At 40.2% G+C, this 21798-nt stretch overlaps 1 protein-coding gene across 1 annotated transcript; it reads left to right on the top strand.

Moving 5' to 3' along the window:
• Positions 1-9352: 9352 nt before the first annotated feature.
• LOC307008299 (general transcription factor II-I repeat domain-containing protein 2A-like) lies at positions 9353-20592 on the top strand (the record flags this gene model as incomplete). The annotated part of the gene is made up of 2 exons (XM_079631040.1): positions 9353-9554; positions 19732-20592. Exons 1-2 carry the CDS (start codon positions 9507-9509, stop codon positions 20590-20592), a joined length of 909 nt encoding a protein of 302 aa, XP_079487166.1. The 5' UTR covers positions 9353-9506.
• Between the last annotated feature and the right edge of the window lie 1206 nt (positions 20593-21798).

Genomic DNA, 21798 nt, shown 5'->3' with positions numbered 1-21798 from the left:
GGAGTTGGTCCCGAGGAGGTTCGAGAACTTCGTCGGGCCACAGATTTATCTCTCAGGGCTACTAAGGAGACCGCCAGAGCAATTGGGCGGTCTATGGCAGCCCTTGTAGCCACTGAGAGGCACCTCTGGCTGAATCTGGCAGATTTAAAAGACAAAGACCGTGCTTTTCTGCTGGATGCTCCTGTTGAGCCTTCTGGTCTCTTCGGCGACTCCGTCAATTCGGTCGTCGATAGATTCCAGGAGGCTAAGAAGCAGTCAGAGGCGTTTAAAAAATTTCTCCCTCGCCGAGTCCAACCCCCTGGGGCTGCTGTGCGTGAGCAGTCCCAGCCGTTAGGCTCCTCATATAGAGGTCAGCAAAAGGAGAGTGTTGCGTCTCGTGCACCTCCGCAAAAATACTGGAAGCAGACGCAACACTCTCAGTCGAAGTCTTCAAAGCGAAACAGGATCTGAGGACCGTTCTTCAGGCTAAGAAGGCTCAAAAGAAAGGGTCCTGATGCCAATGGCGTCAGACCAGTGAGGGCAGCCCCACCCGGGGGTGCAGCGGGTCACACCTCAGTATACAGTGTCCGTTCCACCTCGGTGTCCTCAGGGGACCAGTCTGCCAACCCCGCCACCCTTGGTGCTTCGGGGCGCAGTGGTTCCCAGTGAATGTCTGGCGCAATGTCGACCCGACATTGCGTCGGACATGAACCTTCTGAGAGGGGTAAAAAAAAAAAAAAAAAAAAAATCAGTTCGGGTAGTTCCTGCCGGTATGTTTCAGGTCCCCGAGTTGAGTGTCTCAGTTACACCAGAGACCAGCCCCGAGGGGCTGGTTCCCTTAGTAGAATTTCTGTCAGAGTGAAAGATCCTGCCAAATATTTCTCAATGGGTCCTGCATATAGTAGAGAAAGGATATAGAATTCAGTTCGGTTCTCGTCCTTCTCGCTACAACGGGGTGTTGCTCACGTTAGTGCGTCCCGAGCAGGCTCTGGTGATGGAGCAAGAGGTGAAAGCTCTGTTAGCCAGGGAGGCTATAGAGCAGGTGTATCCACCCGACAGGGAATCGGGTTTTTACAGCCGCTATTTCATTGTTCCGAAAAGGATGGGGGGTTGCGTCCCATTTTAGATTTGTGACTCAAATCAGATCCGAGGACTGGTTTGTTACAATAGTTCTGAAAGACCTTACTTCCATATCTCCATCCTCCCTCAGCACAGGAAGTTCCTGAGGTTTTCTTTCGGGGGCAAAGAATACCAGTATCGGGTACTTCCGTTTGGTCTAGCACTATCATCCCGCAAGTTCACGAAATGCGTAGATGCAGCTCTGGCCCCGCCAGGCTGCAGGGTACGTATTCTGAACTACATAGACGACTGGCTGATTCTAGCGGAATCAGAGCAGTTAGCGGTTCGGCACCGAGGTGTTGTTCTCGCTTATATGCGGTGGGGTTGGGGCTCAAACGCCAAGAAGAGTGTGCTGTCTCCATTTCAGAGGACCACTTTTCTTGGTGTGGTATGGGATTCAGTCACGATGCGGGCCGTTCTATCGCCCGCTTGTGTAGCTGCTATCCTTACAGCCACGAAAGAGCTAAAGCTAGGCCAGTCACGCACTGTAAAACAGTTCGAGAGACTGTTGGGCCTCATGGCAGCGGCGTCCAATGTGATACCCTTTGGCCTGCTGTACATGAGACCTTTTGCAGTGGTGGCCCAGGACTATGGGTTCTCCCCGAGGGGAAACCCACTTCGGGTAATCAAGATCACGCGGCGGTGCTCCGCACCTTGGTTATGTGGAGGAAACATTGGTTCCTGTCCCGGGGCCGGTGTTGGGAGCTCTTTGTCATCGAATTGTATCTCGACAGATGCTTCCCTCACTGGCTGGGGAGCGGTAATGGAAGGCCGCTCAGCTCAGGGTCTGTGGAGGAGTCATCATCTCTCTTGGCACATAAATTGCCTGGAGATGATGGCCGTTTTCAATGCGTTGAGGCACTTCCTCCCAGACCTGAGGACCTTGTGCTTGCCGGAATTACGCTCTCTGAGGGCAGTGTATATTCCGGGGGTACATAATATCGGAGCAGACGTCCTGTCGAGGCAGGAGCTGAGGCCAGGGGATTGAAGTCTCCACCCTGAGGCGGTGGAGAAGATATGGGAGTTTTATGGCCAGGCTCAAGTGGACCTGTTTGCGTCTCATCACACGACGCACTGTCCACTTTGGTTCTCCCTTACTCACCTAGCCCCCCTGTGGCTGGATGCTATGGTACAGACGTGGCTGAGGCTACGGCTGTACGCCTTTCCCCCTGTTGCTCTGCTCCCAGGAGTTCTGGAGGAATCTGGTTTGCGGACCTGATTCATCTCCTAGACGGTTCTCCCTTGGAGATCCCGATCAGGAGAGACCTTCTGTCTCAGGCCGGGGGCACAATATTTCACCCCCGACCAGAGATTTGGAAACTATGGGTTTGGCCTCTGAGGGGGCCCAATTCGTAGAGAGTGGTCTCTCAACCGAGGTTGTTGAGACCATTCTAAGCTCCAGAGCTCCCGCTACAAGGAAGTTGTACACTTTAAAGTGGAGATTTTTCACTTCTTGGTGTCACCAGCGTCAGTGGGATCCGGTTTCCTGTTCAGTAAACACAGTACTGGAGTTCCTGCAGGAGCGCTTTGCGTCAGGTTTATGTCCGTCCACCTTGTAGGTTTTGTGGCGGCTATTGCGGCTTTCCACACCCCGGTGGGTGGTACATCTTTGGGTCGAGACCCCCTGATTACTCATTTCCTTCGTGGCACCCTGAGGCTAAGGCCTGCAACTTGCACTAGGATGCCGGCTTGGGATTTGGCGTTGGTTTTAGAAGGCCTATCTGGGGCTCCGTTGAGCCCCTAGATTCAGTCTCAGAAAAATTTCTTACTTTAAGACTATTTTCCTCCTAGCCATTTCGTCCCTTAAGAGAGTCGGAAATCTTCAGTGCCCCTTGTTGGTCACGGTTCATTCTACTAGAAGTATGGCGGCCTCTAAAGCCTTAATTTCTGGAGTTTCTCTCCAAGACGTTTGTGATGCGGCGGGCTTTCCTCCCCGCTTACATTCGTCAGATTTTATAGCCTGGACCTGGATGCTGCCCCAGGGTCCCATGTTCTTAGTGCTTAGTGTTTTCTGGATGACAGTATTACACTCAGGCATTTGGAACTATGGCGGTTTGGGTATTCTCGTTCCCAAAGCGTCATCGACGCATCGCGAGTTCCCTCGAAAGGGAACGTCTCAGGTTACGTATGTAACCATAGTTCCCTGAGAAAGGGAACGAGACGATGCGTCGCCCTGCCATACTTCCTGCTTTCCTGTGATTGTCTTGCTTCGGCAATTTTATGCTGAAGTGCCGCTTTCACCGGATTCGCTTTTGTATCTTCCTGGTCATGACGTCACCCGCACGTGGCGCTCATTCATTCATTCCTTTGGACTAAGTTGACACAGCTGCTTCAGATACGTTCACACTGTATGCGTTCCCAAAGCGTCATCGACGCATCGTCTCGTTCCCTTTCCCAGGGAACTATGGTTACATACGTAACCTGAGACGTTTTCAGGGTATTGTTAAACAGTTGTTCTAGCGTTTTTTTATGTGTGGTTTCTAGGGCTTTGATCTGGTTACTAGGGTGTACTGGGCAGTTTCCAGCGTATTGTTAAACAGTTGCTCTGGTGGGGTTTATTTTCTTTCTGGGGGGTTTCTATGGCTTTTATCTGGTTACTAGGTTTTGGGTGTACTGAGCAGTTTTTAGGGTATTGCCAAACTGTTACTTTGGTGTTTTATTGTTCTGAGTGGTTGTTAAATTTGAACAATTTTGTTAAAATTTAGCTGGTGTGTACTGTGTGGTTGCTAGGGCACGGGTTTTCAAACTGTGGGTTGCGGAAAAAAAAAAAAAGAATTGCCTCTTTTACTCATTAATCGAAATGGTTTTAAGTCAGCAGGACATCAGTGGTCTCTCATCTGGTCCTTGTAAAAAAAAAAAAAAAACGAAACAACATGGTGATATCAAGATAAACTATAGGGCTGCACGATTGTGGGTAAAATTGGGTAAAAATTGTGATTTAAAAAAAAATATAGCCTATGTAATGAACACCTTGTTGTGTCTTGTAGGCATATACGTGCAGTGCTGCATACAATAATAATAACAAGCCTATAGCAGCTAGGCAGCCTATAAATCGTTAAACACTTCAGTAACACTACACTAGCATAAAAATAGAATTGATTATCATATGTTACTTCAAATGTTTACAATTGTTATGACGTTATGAAATGAGATTGGAGTAAAAACATGCGTTTTGCTTTTCAAACAGACAGCGCGGCTGACTCAAACAGAACATTTACTGAAGCGATGGAGCCGATGAATGTGAAGTTTATGCAACAATAACACTAACTAATATAATTCAGAATTATTTCTTACCTTAAAATCTTTGTCTTCAAATCACGTTCTTCTTCTTCGGATGTAAATCCAATAAGCTTGCGCGCGACTTCCAAACTCGGCAAACAGCAGAGGACTGATGAGGTTAGGTGCATTTTTTTTTAGGGTAATAAGCGATTTGCATGTCTATATATTTTGCGCATGTGGGTGTGGTCACATTAACAATAATGAGCAAGGGTTTGAGAAACTGGATATCTTGTTGGTTTTAAACAAATTACTTAAACAGAGAATATTTGTTTTCTTTTTGAATCAGGTCATTTAAAACTACACACTTAAATGTTTATAAATATATAGAGCTCATAAATGTGTGATAAGTATTCGCTGAGTTTTGTTTATGTTTAGAGACGTGCTCAAGAAAAAAAAGTTCACGAGACGGAGAGGCAGAAAGCACACCCTGTTTTTTTTTTCTTTATTTTACAAAAGCACAACATTTTGTTTTGATTGTATGACCATACATGACGGAGTATTTTAAGTCTATGTTGCTGCTATGTAAAAAAAAAAAAACAGCAAAACGTGACCCCAGAGGGTTAACCTCTCTCCTAACGTTATGGCACGATTCCCGACACGTTCGTACGCTAAGTATATCTTCTGTAAGTCACACTTTCGTAAGGTTGGTCTGGACCATTCGTAAGCTCTCTCTTAGCGTTGTTTGAGCTCAAGACGCTAGTCGCCTCCACTGTGCAGCAGTCTTTAGAAATCAGCGCAGCGCAGTACAAGTCAAACTATGGTATGTTGACAATGTTGTGGCTCAACAATGATTTTATGTTATGGACATTTTAAGACTAATAATAAAATATGTTCGCAATGGATACAGGCCTATTTAGGAAGTTGACTTTATTTGGTATCAGAACTAATATGCTGGTAATTAGCCTAGGCTATTTCGTGACGTCATTAAAGCATTTAAATTGGCAATCACTTTGGATCTGGCAAAATCTGGCAAACCATTTAGTTCTAAATGGCTAAGATCTATAAATAGGTAAGCATGGTGGTGTCCAGTAAGCGACCAACTATGGCAGTGATCCAACATGTCCTTATACTGAATCAAAGACGGCGCCGGCCGCGGAGCCGTTTAGTCCATGTCAATTTTTCTATTCTGCAAAAATGAAGCCCTTTTGACATTTTGCCTGACATCTTGCCAGGACCTTGGTGTGCCTGATCCAGAGGCAGCCATCTTCCTTGCTATGTCGCTCCATAGCCCTTTTTGTTGCTGTTGCACAAGTTATTCCGAAAGCTGGAAAACAGTGTCACCTTGTGCAAGCTCACCTCGTCCAGCAAAACTTCAAGTTCCTCTGACAAGAAGCTTGGTGCCCTTTTTTTACGTTGCTTCCCAACCATATTCTGTATCTAACTCTCTCTCTCTGTTCATTGTAGATAGGTTGCTTTTTATTGAAAACATTAACCAATGGCAATCAATACCGCATTAAACAGAAGTAATTGCATGCTTGCCAATCTTACCATTAATATAAAAGTGTATTACATAATTTTTAGAAGTCGTTAAACCCATGTCAAGAAGCGGCACAAGTGGCAAAACGGGATAAGGAGGGTGGATGATTAGCGAGGGATACCCGGTTCGTCTACCCGTCACAACATATTGTGTGAACATATTACTGACAATTTGATAATTTAATTAATAGTCTATATTTTACTGATAACCTAAACTATGTTAAAATACATGTTACTGGAATAATTTGAGGAATGTTTAATTTGCATAGAACGTGTTGTCTTTCTTAACGCCGTTATGCACCTTCGCGTGAAGTGGAAAATCGATTCCTGAGCAATCGATGCCAACTAATTCAGCACCTTCACTTGGGACAGCGCCTTTGTAACGTCGAATGTAAGAGGCAGCGTGTTAAGAAGCTTCCTAAGGGACACTTTGGGGAACACACTTAGGAACATAAACTACTTTGGTAAGATATATCTTTCGAGTCTTCTTAGCGCGCTAAGAGTGAGCGTTATCGGGGAACCGGGCCCTGGCTCTTCCAAGCTTTATAATGGCTGTGAATTGGTGAACAATTTTTGGGTGAAATCCCTAACCTTTGTGTTATGTTGCGGGTCAATTTGACCCGTTTCGATTTTCTAGTTGTTGGAAATACTGGTTAACCTATGTTTTTTTTCTTGATATTCTGTGACTTTTTCTCATTTATCATCATGAACATGCATGCAAAGTTTCAACATGCTGATGTGTTTTGACATATACAAACAAAATTACTATTACGTTTGTGATGTTCGCGAGTCAATTTGACCCTCATAGGCAGCTATTCAAAAGCAACTGTACAGACACAAAATAAAAACATTTATTTTATGTATGTCAGGGCACTTCAACTCCAGTGCTCTAACCCTAACCAAACACACTTGAAAAAGCTAAATCAGGGTGTTCATAACTGATGGGGGTAAATTAAGCTGAATCTGCTGTGATGTTACAATCATGTTGCAGTGTGGTCTATGGATCTGCTTGAAGTGTACATGTTGAATAGACTCGCTCCGTCTGTCAAAATAGAGGGGTCATTGGTCTGTCCAGATAAACTTCCCTCGCCCACTTGACAAAGTTGAACGCACTTCAAAATGGCGATGGGGTTTCTCCCGAGGGGAAGTGCTTAGGGAAGTTCACCAATGTGTCTAAAAGCGGAATTAAACGCAACCCCTGTCAGCTACAGTATTTCCCATCATACATCTGAGCAAGTCAGGGTTTGGCTAGATAGCACATCAACATATTATCGATAATGTGATATAATTGAAATAATAACACAAAATCTTATATTCATTTTCCTCCATTTCCCCCCTTATGGCCCATAAACTTGAACCATTACGTAAGTTGATATTGCTCAAACATACTAATTTTACTAATTGTGCCCTGCCTTCCAGAGTAGAATTAATCATTGTTAATCACATACTTGTGCTTTAAATATTTTGATATCTGTACAGACTGAGAAAGCTTGTATATGTGCTATAATTTCCTTCACATAATGCCTTGAAAACCACATTACTTATGTCCACAATTCATAAATCATATACCATGGATCTACAGCTGTGAGGTAAAACTCCCACAGACAAGTTAGACTGAAGACTGGAGAACTTCAGACGAATCCATTAAAAGGAAATTATTAAGAGAAATGCATGACTCATGATTTGAATGAATTGTGAATGACAGTCCTAGAAAAGTAAGGACACTTAGTATAATTAATGTGTGTGTGTGTGTGTGTGTGTGTGTGTGTGTGTGTGTGTGTGTGTGTGTGTGTGTGTGTGTGTGTGTATTTATTCGTTCGTTCGTTCCTTTATTAATTAAATTTCATTCTCATAAATAATTTTGATACTTTGAGTACCAAGTATCTTTTAACCTTACTGCACCCACACACCGGACGCGAATAGCGCGTCAGGCGCGAGTGATTTCAATGTTAAGTCAATGCAAAGACGCGTTACACGCGTTTTACGCGCGTAACGCGTCTTTGCATTGACTTAACATTGAAATGACTCGCGCCTGACGCGCTATTCGCGTCCGGTGTGAACGCACCATTAGAGTGGCAGATAAATACTGTGGTATGTGAATATGATGATAATTCAGTACTATAACTTTCAGGGTCCTGTCCCGTAGATGTCCCGTAGATGGTCTGCTTGCGCTTTAACCTCGCGCGCGAGCAGATCCGTTTCCTCGCTAGAGAAGCATTCAGTTTTTATGCTTGCAAATTCCGCCATTTAAATAGGAATTTTTTTCTGGATTTTAAAGAGACTGGGAGATGAGACTCTGATTGGTTTATTCCACGTTACGTCCAAAACACACCCATTACTCATTAAGAGAATAGGGACAACCCTTTTAGACCATCCCCGTCGTTAAACTGCAAAAGTGGATTCGGTAAGTGCACTTGCCATGTGCTTTAGACCAGGGGTTTTCAAAGTGTAGGGCGCGCCTCCCCAGGGTCGCCATTGGGTAAGTTGTGTCAAAAGGGAGGCCCACTGTATTAGACTTTGAAAACCCCTGCTTTAGACCATTTAGACCAAAAGTGTGTGAGTGTGTGAGTGAATTCGCTCATCTTGTCAGTCAGTGCTAGATTGAGCGTCTCTGTCAGGTCTAGCTTTGTATATATTTTAATTTCTTTCTTTTTTCATTTTTTTCTTTGTTCCTGATGTTTAGTCTAGTCCTAGTCTTTATTTTTCTCTAGTTCTTCCAAACTTTATTTTTGCTTTATCTCTTGTTTTTTCTCTTGTTAACTAATAATTTATTTATTTTCTCTTTAGCATCCCTTCAACGTTGTAGACTTGTTTTATTTATTTGTTTCGCCAGTTCCAGTTATTAATTTATAGAATTTACTTTATTTTTCCTTTGCTATAGCTCCAGTTATATTTAGTTTGTTATTTTGTTTTCTGGTGTGCTAGTTTTGCCAGTTTTTATTTTGCTCTTGTTTTTTGTTATCTCTTGTTGTCTTGTCTTGTGTTGGTTCCTGCCTGCTTCCTGTGGTTCCCCGTCTGCTGGTTCCTTCTGTCTGGCAGTTAGACTGGTTCAGAGTCTGTGTGCAGCAAGTATCAGATCTCTGCTTCATTGTTCCCTGCCCTGTCTTCACCAGCAGGTCTTCAACCTGTTGTCCTCTAGAGTTGGTTCCAGCAGTCACACACAGCTGTCCTGTCATTCTTTCTGTTTGGACTGTTCCTGCTTCACCCTATCTTGTACTGTCTTCTGGTAATAAATATCACTACCCTGCTCATTCTGAGTCTGGGTCTCCCCTATCTGAATCCTGACAATAACAAAGTGCCTGGTATTACTGTCTGATACCATCACTGTCCCACGGTACTGTCACAGCACTTTTATTTTTTTAAGGACACTTACAAACCACAAGTCTGCAAGTTTCACCAAGATAATAAAACCGGAGAGCTTGTTACAAACCACTCTGACACTTCATTTTTTGGGAAACTGTCTTGCTTGCTTGGTAGTCAACTAATTGTCAACCCGGTCTGTGTATGAAAATCCCAATAGTTATTAAGATATGCACACTGCGTCGCAGAGAGCTTCCACTATCATGCCACATCCAGAGCAGAGTAAGCCAGCAACTCTTGCTATATTATGCTGTGAGTGACAGTAATTGTACGACGTTCAGCCTTCCCAGGAAATGGCAGCAGATATGGAGAGAAGAGGGATAACAGCAGGAGGACTAAAGGTCAGTATAATTTTGCTGGTGGTACGGAGTTGTTCTGTCTGTGTTTGCTCTGTGAAAGAGGATGGAGGTTGCATTTTTCTAACCTCTGCATATTTTCGCTGACCTCCATGTGGCACGTCTCACGGGAGATGAAGCAAACAACGACTGTTTGGGATGATAAATATATCTATTAAAATTTAGAGCCGTGTTTAAGGTCCGTTTTGTGTGTGTGATCAATACAAACATGTGTATGGATGCATTTTCAGCTTGTATGTTAATTAGTAAAGTGCCATGCAGTTAAATGCTTAAAAATATCTGAATGTGCATAAATAACTGTTTTTTTGTTTGTTTGTTTTTAAAACAAAAGTAGTATTAGAGAATCGGGGCCCATGGAATCCATAAATTCTATATCAGGGATCCCAAAACAGGGTGTCATGAGCTAATAACACTGTGTTTTCAAATGCTGCTCATGAACTATGCTAGCGCTGTGAAATTAAATGTCATCGCATTTCAAATAACAATTGCAATATATGAGAAATTAATTATAATATAATACTTTTTGGCAAAGTTATATTCTGGCCAATTTATTAGGCACACCTGTCCGTTAGCGCAAATATCTAATCAGCCAATCACATGGCAGCAATTAAATGCATTTAGGCATGGAGACGGTCAAGATGATCTGCTGAAGTTCAAACTGAGAATCAGAATGGGGAAGAAAAGTGGTAACACTTTCTATGAAATCCATGCTTATAAATGAAATAAAAGTATAAATGGCTATGATTCTTTATAAGTAAGTATTACTATTCTATAAATATGTTTAAAAATACTCATAAGACATATACTGCTTTAAAATAACAGTTATAGTTACATTTACATTCTTTTTATAATACCGGTATACTTACAAGTCATGCATTTGCGTTTTCAATGTGCGTGATCATAATCCATTACACTCTGATTTATAAATGATCAAATATAAAATAATTACAGAGACACTTGTTTTCTGTACCAATTAGTTTTTTTAGTAATTTTGTCTTTAATGGCTAATGTTTCCATTAGAGGTACCATATGAATGGTATTGCTTGTAAGAGTTTGGAATTATACTTTAAAGGGTAACTGTCCCCATAGGCTCTTTTGTTAATCTACCCGAGTCAAACATTCATGTAAAAGCATAATTAGAATGGAAACGCCACTTTTGAGATTGACCGTATTTTCGTTTTCGGTCAACATGCCTTTTGAATAGGAGTGCTAGGGGTACTTCTATGATAGCATCAAAATCGCTATTTTTTAAACACTAAGGAGGCTCGACACAACATGAAACTGTGCTCGAAGTATCACCAGGAGCTCTACACATGAACTCGAGCATTGTTAGTGTTTCCGGTGGCTGTAATTTTGTCAGTCAAAAGTAGTCGATCTCCAAATGCAACGGAACGTGAGGAAGAGTAAAGATGGAAAGTGCCTAAAGGTTGTTTCTATATACATTCTAAGTGTCTAAGTTATCATGTTTTTCATTGGAATTACAAGTTCGTGTCATTTCCTCATATGGAGACCGTTCATTACGTTGCATTCGGAGATTGACTACTTTTGACTGACAAAATTCCTGCCACCGGAAACACTAACTGATAAAGTGAGTCATACAAAAACTTTTTTTTTTTGTAAACTTTGTGTACACAAACAATGTTGTCAATGCTCAAGTTCATGTGTAGAGCCCCTGATGATACTTCTAGCACAGTTTCATGTTGTGACGAGCCATGTGGGGCTTAAAAAACTTGCTCAAGTAGTTATTATTACCAGTTTCTGTCAAATAAAAATTGTGTTACCGGTGATTTCAGTGACTTTGAACGTGGCATGGTTGTTGGTTGATGGGCTAATTATTTCATAAACTGCTGATCTACTAGGATTTCCATGCACAATCATCTCTAGGGCTCACAGAGAATTGGAAGAAAAAGAGAAAATATCCAGTGAGTGGCAGTTATATGGGTAAAAATGCCTTGTCAATGCTAGGTAAGAGGAGAATCATGGCCAGACGTTTGATAGAAAGGTACAAACAGTAACTCAAATAACCCACAGGTTACAACTGAGATCTGCAGAAGAGCTTCTCTGAATGCACAACACGTCAAGCTTTGAAGCAGAAGGCCTACAGCAACAGAAGACCTCACAAATTTACTTTATGCTATCACCACCAAATTGTATCCAGATGCAGCTCATGTGGGGGAACTTCACCAAAACAGAATTGTCCTTCTACCATATTTCCTTCCTGTAATAATAAAACATAAAACCCTAAACAAACAAAAAAATATTTGATATTTTATCTGTCTACTTGCATGTCATGTGACCACTTCACGCAATTTCATGAGACTAAGTACATTAGCCTGTCACAAAACAATGTATGTATGCTATCATCACAAAGCAGAGTGCACAGGTAATACGAAATATTTTTTTCAGTGAGCAAAACATATATAAAGCTAAACTTCAAAAGGGATTTAATACAAGAAATGGCTCTTTACACAGTTGAATATGCAGTTGTTTTGTGTTTCCATACCCAACTTCCTGTCATCAAGTTAAGCCTCTTCTCAATTTCCACATTTATAAAATCTGTTTGGCTTATTGTCAGCTTATTGTCTTCCTCGCACAAGCCAAACACCCACAGCCTAAGCTGAGGCATCATTCCTGAGGTAAAGTGTCGCTCAAACAGTTTCCAAGCAGGCAAACAACTTTGCAGAACTTTATCTAGGAGCCATTGTCCTAAGTACGCTAAAAAGGAGGCATACAATTGTCTACTCTTTTAGATACTCTTCTAGTTGTCTTTTTACTGGAGGTTGTTGAGTAGATGGGTCTTTGGAGTGGCCTTGTCAATATGCTTTACCTTTAATCAGCACCTTCCTTCCTTTTAATTGTTTCAATGTGTTTTCAGAGTGAATATCGCAGCTTTGCTAAACTGGGCCTGTACTGCCTGAACTGATCCACTTAATTTTGCCCTCATTGATTTTATGTCCCTTTCATTTAGATCATTCTGTCGCAGGTTTGCACATAGTTTACACTTCTTTAGATGAGGACAGATGAATTACCTGTAAGGACCCTTTTGATATGAGACAAAGCCTATGAATAGCCACTTTGAAACAGACTGTTTGTTTTATTTTAACACCCCAGATGGATTTTCACAAGCCAACAAGAATAGAGTCAACATACCAATGACATTCCTTGATGTTCTGATGCAGATGGCAGTTGGGGGACAATTAGTTGTAAGTAATCTGAAATTGTTCATTTAAAAAGCTAGTTTCTCCAGATTTAGCCAATCAAATGTGTTTTTGTGGCATAAATTTATGGATATAATGTATGTTGGTTCAGTGATGTTAAATGATATGTGCGCGCGGGCTACGGGCTCTTTTATGCTCGGTTTCACATACAACACTCTAAAAAATGCTGGGTTGTTTCAACCCAATTTTGGGTCAAATATGGACAAAACCAAACTTTCGTTTAAAAATATAATTAAAAAATGTAACCCAACGGCTGGGTTAGTCCATATTTGACCCAAAATTGGGTTGAAACAACCCAGCATTTTTTAGAGTGAAGGCTTAAGCCTGGCCCCAGACTAAAATGCATGTTTGATCTGTTTTCACTTAAAGCAACTTGCACTGACATATCTTATATGTCAATGCCATTGTCTGGTCTCAAGATAAACACCAGTAATGTTTTTTTTTGTTTTTTTTTTCTAAGGCACATTTATAAAAAGCTATTTTAATATCCTAATTGAACTAAGGCCTACACTCTAAAAAATGCTCGGTTGTTTTAACCGAATTTTGGGTCAAATATGGAATTAATTAATATTAATTAAAAAATTTAACCCAATGGCTGGGTTTGTCCATATTTGACCCAAAATTGGGTTAAAACAAGCCAGCATGTTTTAGAGTGTATTCTGGCTTAATCCCTGTCTGTGAAATATGTTACAGCACTTTTCAACAATACATTGTTAAAATGATTACTTTACTCACAAATTTAAAGGGATAGTTCACCCAAAAATTCCAATTCTGTCAGTAATTACTCACCCTCATGTTGTTCCAACCCCGTAAGACTTTCGTTCATCTTCGGAACACAAATTAAGATATTTTTGATGAAATCTGAGAGCTGTCTTACTCTTACATAGGCTTCTTAAGGGATTGAAACTTGCCGGCCCAGAAAGTTATTAAAGACATCGTTAAAATAGTCCAAGTGACTACAGTCGCTCAAGCATGTGTTTATCAAGCGACGAGAATACTTTTTGTGTGCAAAAATCAAATAGAACTAACGACTTTATTCCACTATTCATTATATTCTATGTTTGCCTGAGTGTGTTCACGTAGTATAACTTGCGCAGCACGTCTGTGTTGCACGTCACAACGTAGGCTCACTATTGGCCGACACTGGTCATGTGTGTGATGCGTGTGGCTTACAACACATAAGCGTGTGACGTACAACACATAAGCGTTTAAATTTGGTAATTATTTACTCACCCTCATGTCATTACAAACCTATTAAACCGGACTCATTTTATTCCATCCATTGAACGTCTACATAGCCAAAACTTCACACAGTTCATGAATACATTGTAAAAGTAACCATATTAAACAACTGTTTTAATCCAAGTCTTCTAAAGAGATTGCTTTATATGACGAACATATTTAATTTAGGCTTTCATTCACATATAAACATTGTTCTACCAGAAAGACTCGGGAGATAAATTGATATAACAGCGTATATTTATTAACAGCCCAGCAAGCATGAATTTATAAAGTTCTTTGGCGTAGGCCCCGTCCTTAGAGAGCAATGCGAGGTTAGCGGAATCTGCATATCCTGCCTGAAGACGAAGGCAGGGGCACAGCCGACCCCCCTGGAGATTAAGAAAGGGACCATCCTGGTGGTGGTGGGGAGGATGAAGGGGAAGGTACCATCTTGGTGGTGGTTGGGGAAGGTACCATCTTGGTGGTGGTTGGGGAGGATGGAGGTAATTGGCAGCGTCAGCATCTGCGAACTCAGACGAATGTAAGTACCGATATTTTATACTGTGAGTGTTAGCACATGATTGGTTAGAAGTGAAGTATTACGTGGCGCGCTGATTGAGTCTGCCTGGCAGAACTTACGCTAAAGCTTTCATATCAACACACATACATAAAACACATCAAATATGATTAACACGGAAGCTTATGAAAGAGCTTTCCATGCGTCATATACAGTAGATTACTTTTACAAAGTCTTTTTGTATGCTTTGGTGTCTGAAGGTTTTGGAAAGTTTCCGTAATAAGGAACTGTAGCCTACTAACATCAGAGTGATTCAAGCGAAAAGGACCAAATTCAAACTTTGACACGTTTACAGCTGCGTCACCAAACACAATAACCCAATAAGTAAGCCAGCTATATATTGCTAACAGAATATGTCATGCAATTAATTCAATTACAATGTTTAATCAGTAAACAGCTCTATTTTTTCTTAAATCCTTAACTTTTTACACATGAGCCTCCATTAATTGCTAAACAATTTAACTAAATGGTAGCTGAATAAGAATCAAATTTCAAGAATCGGTAGGGATGTGTCAGAAGTTAAAGTAATAAAAGATTTAACTAACATTTTCATGGATGTGCGAATGATCAAAATATTATCCTTCAGCTTTAACAGTTACATCGAGAGGCTGTAAAAACATAAATCTCCTAAAATAAACTGTAATGTTATATGTATACTGTATGTGCAAAGGTGTGCAGGAGAGGTTGCCCACACTCGCCCCCTTGAAAGGTTATCCACTGCCACCATGCAGAAGAAAATATCCCAAATAACTGCATAGCAACGGTATGCACAGAACGTACTGTTATACCAAGAGAAAAGCTTTCCTTAACCATATCCCACTATAACATGGAAATGGAAAGAACAAGGCAAACAAGAAGAAAAGAGAAATGTAATGAAACGCCAGAGGCATTCTGAAGAGTGTTCACATTGCAGGAAAGTTGCGTTAGAAAATCTTCAAATCCACATCAAATTCTGTCATGTTAATAAACGATTATAATCCCGATTCCTCCATTATGGACCAAAATCACACAAATAGCTTCAGAGTGAAAATGCCTTTTCTTGCTCAAGTTCAGATGGTTCAAATGGGTCATGAAATGGAGAAACAACATGTTCTTGATATTTACCCATAAGACGTTACTTTACAATAAAACATACTTTAAGTTTTAGAACTCAAAAAGGTAACACTTCATTTTGATGGTATCTTGTGAACATTCTGTTGACTAAGTAACTTTGCAACTGTCTGCAAAATATCTGCTAACTCTTTATTGTGATGCTCCTCCAATGGACATTCAACTGACTATAAGTAACTTTGCAACTACATGTCTACTTATTCTAACCCTACCAATCTTCTAATAGTCTACTAACACTCTAATGAGAGTCAGTAGACATGTATGTGCAACGTTACTTAAAGTCAACAGAATGTGTCAAAGGGGCCATCAAAATAAAGTGAAACCCTCAAAACTAACTCTTTTCTAATGCTTTTTCTAAATTCTTTCCTACCCTTCTGAAATGGCCAGATTTAAAAACAGGAGAATCGTGACATCGCGATTATCCTCGATATGCCCCTTAACATATGTTAATAACTTACGTTTGTCCATCAATCACAAGAGTGATACTGCTGTCGGATAAAGGTGTCGAGCAAGACTGTCAAACTCAGAAGATGTTCTGTCAGTGGATTTAAAGAAACCGCACCTCAAAAACTTTTCAAAGCCTTCCTAAAGATCCGAGATTTACAAATGGCTGGAGTTTATTTTTAATGGTTTGGCAGAGAATTTCACTATGGACAATTCCTTGGAGCCAATGCAAGTAAGTTCATTTATTTTTAATCTCACCCTGTCTACACCAGATGCGACAAAGCAAACTTTCCAAATCCATTTGTCCTTCCTGTCAGAAGTAGTGAGAGTGCTTGCAAGTTCGTCAGAAATAAAACGAGGCGTCAGTTTACTGTGGGGGATTTCTGCAATTTTTGCAAATATTGGACCCTTTTTTAACTTTATAAACTAACCCAGAGAAACAAACAGTATTATAAAAGTCTGAAACTGCAGTTCATGACCCATATAAACCACTATTTTGAAGAATGTTAAAAAACTGTTTTTTGCCCATAAAACTGGGCCACATAGAGTTAGTAATTATTGTTGATAATGCTAGTAAATTATGTCATCTGAGCGATGGAAACTGTCCTGTGGGAGCCTTTATCTTTGAGCGTGATACTAGATTTCCATACTGTCCAACATACCCAACAGAATGTACCGTGGCGATGAATAATATTGCACATCATCCTCATTCAGCCCTGTGTTAATAAATGCTTTATCCCCATCATCCTCAATGTTGATTATGAGAAGAGCGTGTATGAGTGATTGTGTGAGTGTGTTTGTGCTAAGGACTAATAACCTCATCTGTGAGACGCAGTAGAGCATGTCTTTCTATATGAGGGATGGATCCATCTGTGCATTTTTATAATATTGGAAGCTGAACAACATCAGTTTGTGATGCACATCATGACCCTACCTTACAGAGAATTCATTTGTGGATGTAACTATTTTCCCTTGGATTACAGAAATAGGAAATCCTGTTGCTAGAAAGTGGTATATAAAAAAGTTTGCTACCTGAATGAATGAAACATAATCCACAAGCTCAATATTACATTACCACTCCAGTCACGAGTCTAGCAGATTTAGGCCTGGTTTCACAGACATGGCTTAGATTAAGCTAGGATTAGACCTTAGTTCAATTAGGATATTTAATTTTATTTTGTAAACGTGCCTTAGAAAGAAACATTACTGATGTGCATCTTGAGATAAAACCGTGGCCCTGACATATTTTAAGATATGTCAGTGCAAGTTGCTTTCACTATTTTGAATCATTTACACAAACAACAGCATTTTGGGGTCCTGAAAATACAAACTTTAAAAAAAAAAAACTCAAAGATCAAGTTTATGACAACAATAATGTTATCGTCTCTGTGTAAACTACAAAAACACGAATTTGTAAAAAACAGTGATGTCATGCGCATGTGTATTATAGTAAGTGTTGAGTATATAGGCGAGTAGTGTTTCTTTACAAAGTGACATTGCCAACTACTGGCCTGCCAGCATAATACAGCATTTTCAATTGCTTTCGAGGATCTACAGCAACACTTCTCAAAGTCCGGACTTTTCTTTCTTTTCTTTTTTTACCTCGAGCTCAATTTAGTCGTTCTGCTGCTGCGCTGGCTACACGCTTCTCTGTTCATAGCACTGCAACAACTGTAACATTGGAATACGTTTGGAGGAGGGGTGGGTGGTTACGCGGCATGAGAACCGTGGGGACTCAACCCACAGCCTCTCCGCTGCCCTGCTGAAAATGTGAAGTAGAAACGCTTAATAATGTTAGATAACGTCCAAAATAATTTGAATTTGGGTTAGATTTTTTTACCGTTTTCAATTATGAGGAGCAATATGAGAGAGAAATTTGGTAATCATTGTTTAGGTACATAAACCACGCGCATGTCATATTGTCAACATGGTACTTATGAAGCAGAATAGTGGGTCATATGTCTAATGCTTTTTGAAAACTTAAGGTTTTCTTCTTCATAAAACGAGTCGGACATCATCACATTTTTGTAAACATTTTTATTTATTTACATCAGTAAGCTACAGGACATCGTCTTTCAAAACATGACCTGCGCGAAAGAGAGAGAAAAAAAGAATGCGTCACTATACCCAGCACATTTCAAACCAAACTGACGCCCATGATTTCAACAGCAGTAATTGTGTGTAAGGGATTAAAAGTCTGGATTTCCGATAAACGCATGTCAAAATCATTTGTTTATGTTTTATGTCTTTTTGGATATGGTCCGAAATTAAAGCGAAGGCAAGATATTTTAAAGTTTTCCTCCGTGATTCAGTTGCCATGACATGCAGTGTATACTTTTGACGTAATCGGGTGCGAGCCGCGCGACGCGACACTTTACCTCAGTACATTTGAATCGGTGTGGAGGATGTCATTGTCCAGGAAAAGAAAAGTTGACGCAGAAAATAGAGTTTTCAAAGATGATTGGACAGAGAGGTATGCGTTCATTTTGCCCCAATCCAGCACGAAGCCATTCTGTTTGATTTGTAACGAGACAGTTGGAGTTGTGAAGAGTGGAAATGTCAAACGGCATTATGAAACAAAACACAATATCCACAAAATACAGAGGTACGGACAGCAAAACTACGACAGCTAAAGTCTTCATATGAATCAACAAATAAGTTGCTTGTGAGAGCTGTGACACAGCAAGAGAGAGCTACAGAAGCATCTTTCCGAGTGGCCTGGGTACTAGGCAAAAACAAGAAGCCATTCACTGATGCAGAGATAGTTAATGAGTGTTTAGTGGAGATAGCAGATGCTTTGTTTGAGGGAAAGGAGAGACAGGAGATGTCAGAGAAATTAAAGAAAATTCCACTGTCCAATGACACTTCAACCAGGAGGACAGAGATACTTGCCCATGACTTAGTAAAGCAGTTAACTGATGATATCAAAGATGCACCCTGCCTTTCACTTGCGGTGGATGAGTCAACAGATAGCACAGACCAAGCCCAGCTATGTGTGTTTGTCAGATATTTCAGCAAGGCAAAGGGGACATTCTGTGAAGACATACTGGGCCTTACTCAACTCTGTCACACTAGAGGAGAGGACATCTATGAAGCTATCATGCAGATGCTTAATGAACGGGAAATTGATGTCAAGCATATTGTGTCCATCACTACTGATGGTGCTCCAGCCATGATAGGGAAGGAGAAGGGAGCTGTTCAACGTCTGAAAGAGCAGCACTCCGACCTTTGCTTCAGAGCAAGAGCATTTACTGTATCTTTACTGTAACAATTTTAATCAATGTGTAACTAAGGCATAATTAATGCAGGGAAAGCTGACAATCTCCCCCCTGACTGATAATAAGTCAACCCCTTATTTCACTTTTATGTGACCTTATTTCAACCTTTATTTATTTAATAATTTTAAATTGTGAATAAAATGTAATTATATGCATTTAGATCTATTAAAGGTTGTCATCAAAATCTACTTACAAAAGACTTTAAACATTTACAGCATTTACAAAGGTGTTTGTGTTCACTTTATGAATATTTATGCAACACAAAAAGCTAAAGTATTTATTTATTTGTATATTCTTTTTCTTTCTCTTATCAGGCAAATGCTGCTTATGACGACTTACTCCTCCATAACAATGTTAGGTGGCTGAGTAAGGGAAGAGTCTTGGAAAGGTTTTGGGCCATCAGGAAAGATTTGGAGATGTTTTTGTCCCAGCAGAAGAATGTCAAAGCCAGCCATTACTTGAATTTTCTGAGGGATAATGACACCATGGAGGTTGTGGCCTTTTTAGTGGACATAACATCTCATCTAAATGAACTGAATCTGAAGCTCCAGAGCCAAGGCAACACAGTGTGTGATCTGATGGCAGCAGTACGCTCCTTTGAAAGGCGGCTGGAGATCTTTAAGAGTGACATCACAGGGCCACATATCCACTTTCCAACTCTTCTCCAGCAGACTAATGGCAATCACCATCATCACCATCTTTCCTTTTTGGAGAAGCTAGCTGAAAATTTCAGGATGCGCTTTGAGGGCTTCAATATAGGTAGACAAGTGCTGCTCTGCATTCCATCTCCATTCCTAGTCAAGAATGTTGAGGAGTTTTCAAAAGAAATCAAGAGCATCTTCCCATGGGCAAGCATGGCATCTCTGCAGACTGAACTCATTGACTTGCAGGAAAATGTGGCTTTACAGGAAGTGGACTGTGACACTGTTACCTTTTGGACTAAAATGGTCACAGCTGAAAATTTCCCCAATCTACAGAAAGTAGCCACCTGTGTTCTTACCATGTTTGGGTCAACCTATGAGTCTGCATTCTCAGCAATGAATGCTGTAAAGAACTCACACCGCAGCAGCTTGACTAATGAACATTTAGGCCAGTGTCTCCGTCTAGCAACCACACCTTTTGTGCCACGGTTTCGGCAGCTGATGGGAGACAGACAGTGCCATTTCTCACATTAGACTGCTCTGTATTTTGCACCATGTTACTTTTGTGGTGTTTTGTTAAGAAAAATCCAGACACTTAAATTAATTGGTTTGCCACTTTTGCACTTGTTATTCATGTATTTTGAATGCAAAAGGCCTTATTTTTTCATAAAATTAATGTTGATTTGTTATACATGTTTATTAAAAACAAGTTTTATAACTACCAATAGTTCCGGACCTTTGTCATTAATGAAAATGTAGATTTGGACCTTTGAATGTAGACTTTAAGAACCTCTGATCTACAGTATGTGAATGGGAATCGATTTTACTACATTGTCGTCTTTACGTGACAAAACGCAAAGGTGTGTAAAGGTAACCTTAACCTTGTGTAAAGATAACCTATAGCACAGAAATCATATGGACTACATTTATAATACTTTAACAGTGCTTTTGTCATTTTGAAGTTTGACGAGCCTAGTCTTCACTTTCAGTATATTGAAAATAATTGGTTGGGAATAAAATGAGGGTAATTAACCAACTAAAAAATATATGTTACACCTTTAGTTACACCTAAAGTTACATTGGTTTAAAATCAATATTTTTTAAAGAAGACTTGTCCTGGAGTGGCTCGGTTTCCTCCAGGGATAGAGTATGCACAACATGTAGGAGACACTGTGTAAAAATCTGCTGGAAGTTGTAAAAGGTCACACATTATTGTGCAAGAGGGGGCAGGTAAAACATCTCTGCAAAAGTGGAGACACTGGCAGGCATATGTGAGAGGAAAGTTAACATTGTAGGTATTAAAATAGAAATTCAATAAAACCTAAACGCTTCTAATAGCTAATATTTACTCAAATCAGGAAAAGTCATATTAGCATCTCATTAAATTTCAATACAGTGTATATGTAGTAAAATCCATTTTCCTGTTTTTCACATGGCAGCAGTTTCAATGTGTATCGGGAAAGCTGTTCTCGCTGCATTAATCCGTTTAGTAGCTGTACATGAATATGATAAGGTATGCAATTTTTTCAATAAGATTATATTGCACATGTACATATTTACAACATGGAACGTTATCTATAGAAAGTCAAAAGACATGTAGACAAATGTACTTTTGCAATAGGGTTTATGTTGATGAACTACATAATAGTTTTGTTGTGAAACTGATTTGTTATTTCAAGGCTGTAAATAAAACAAAGATTATTGTAGTGCTTTTTACAGGAAAATTATATTTCTACTTAA

This window comes from Phoxinus phoxinus (assembly GCF_949152265.1).
Source record: "Phoxinus phoxinus genome assembly, chromosome: 12".
NCBI classification, from domain to species: domain Eukaryota; kingdom Metazoa; phylum Chordata; class Actinopteri; order Cypriniformes; family Leuciscidae; genus Phoxinus; species Phoxinus phoxinus.
Note: the sequence above shows the minus strand (reverse complement) of the source record. Positions and strands in the feature narration are given on the sequence as shown.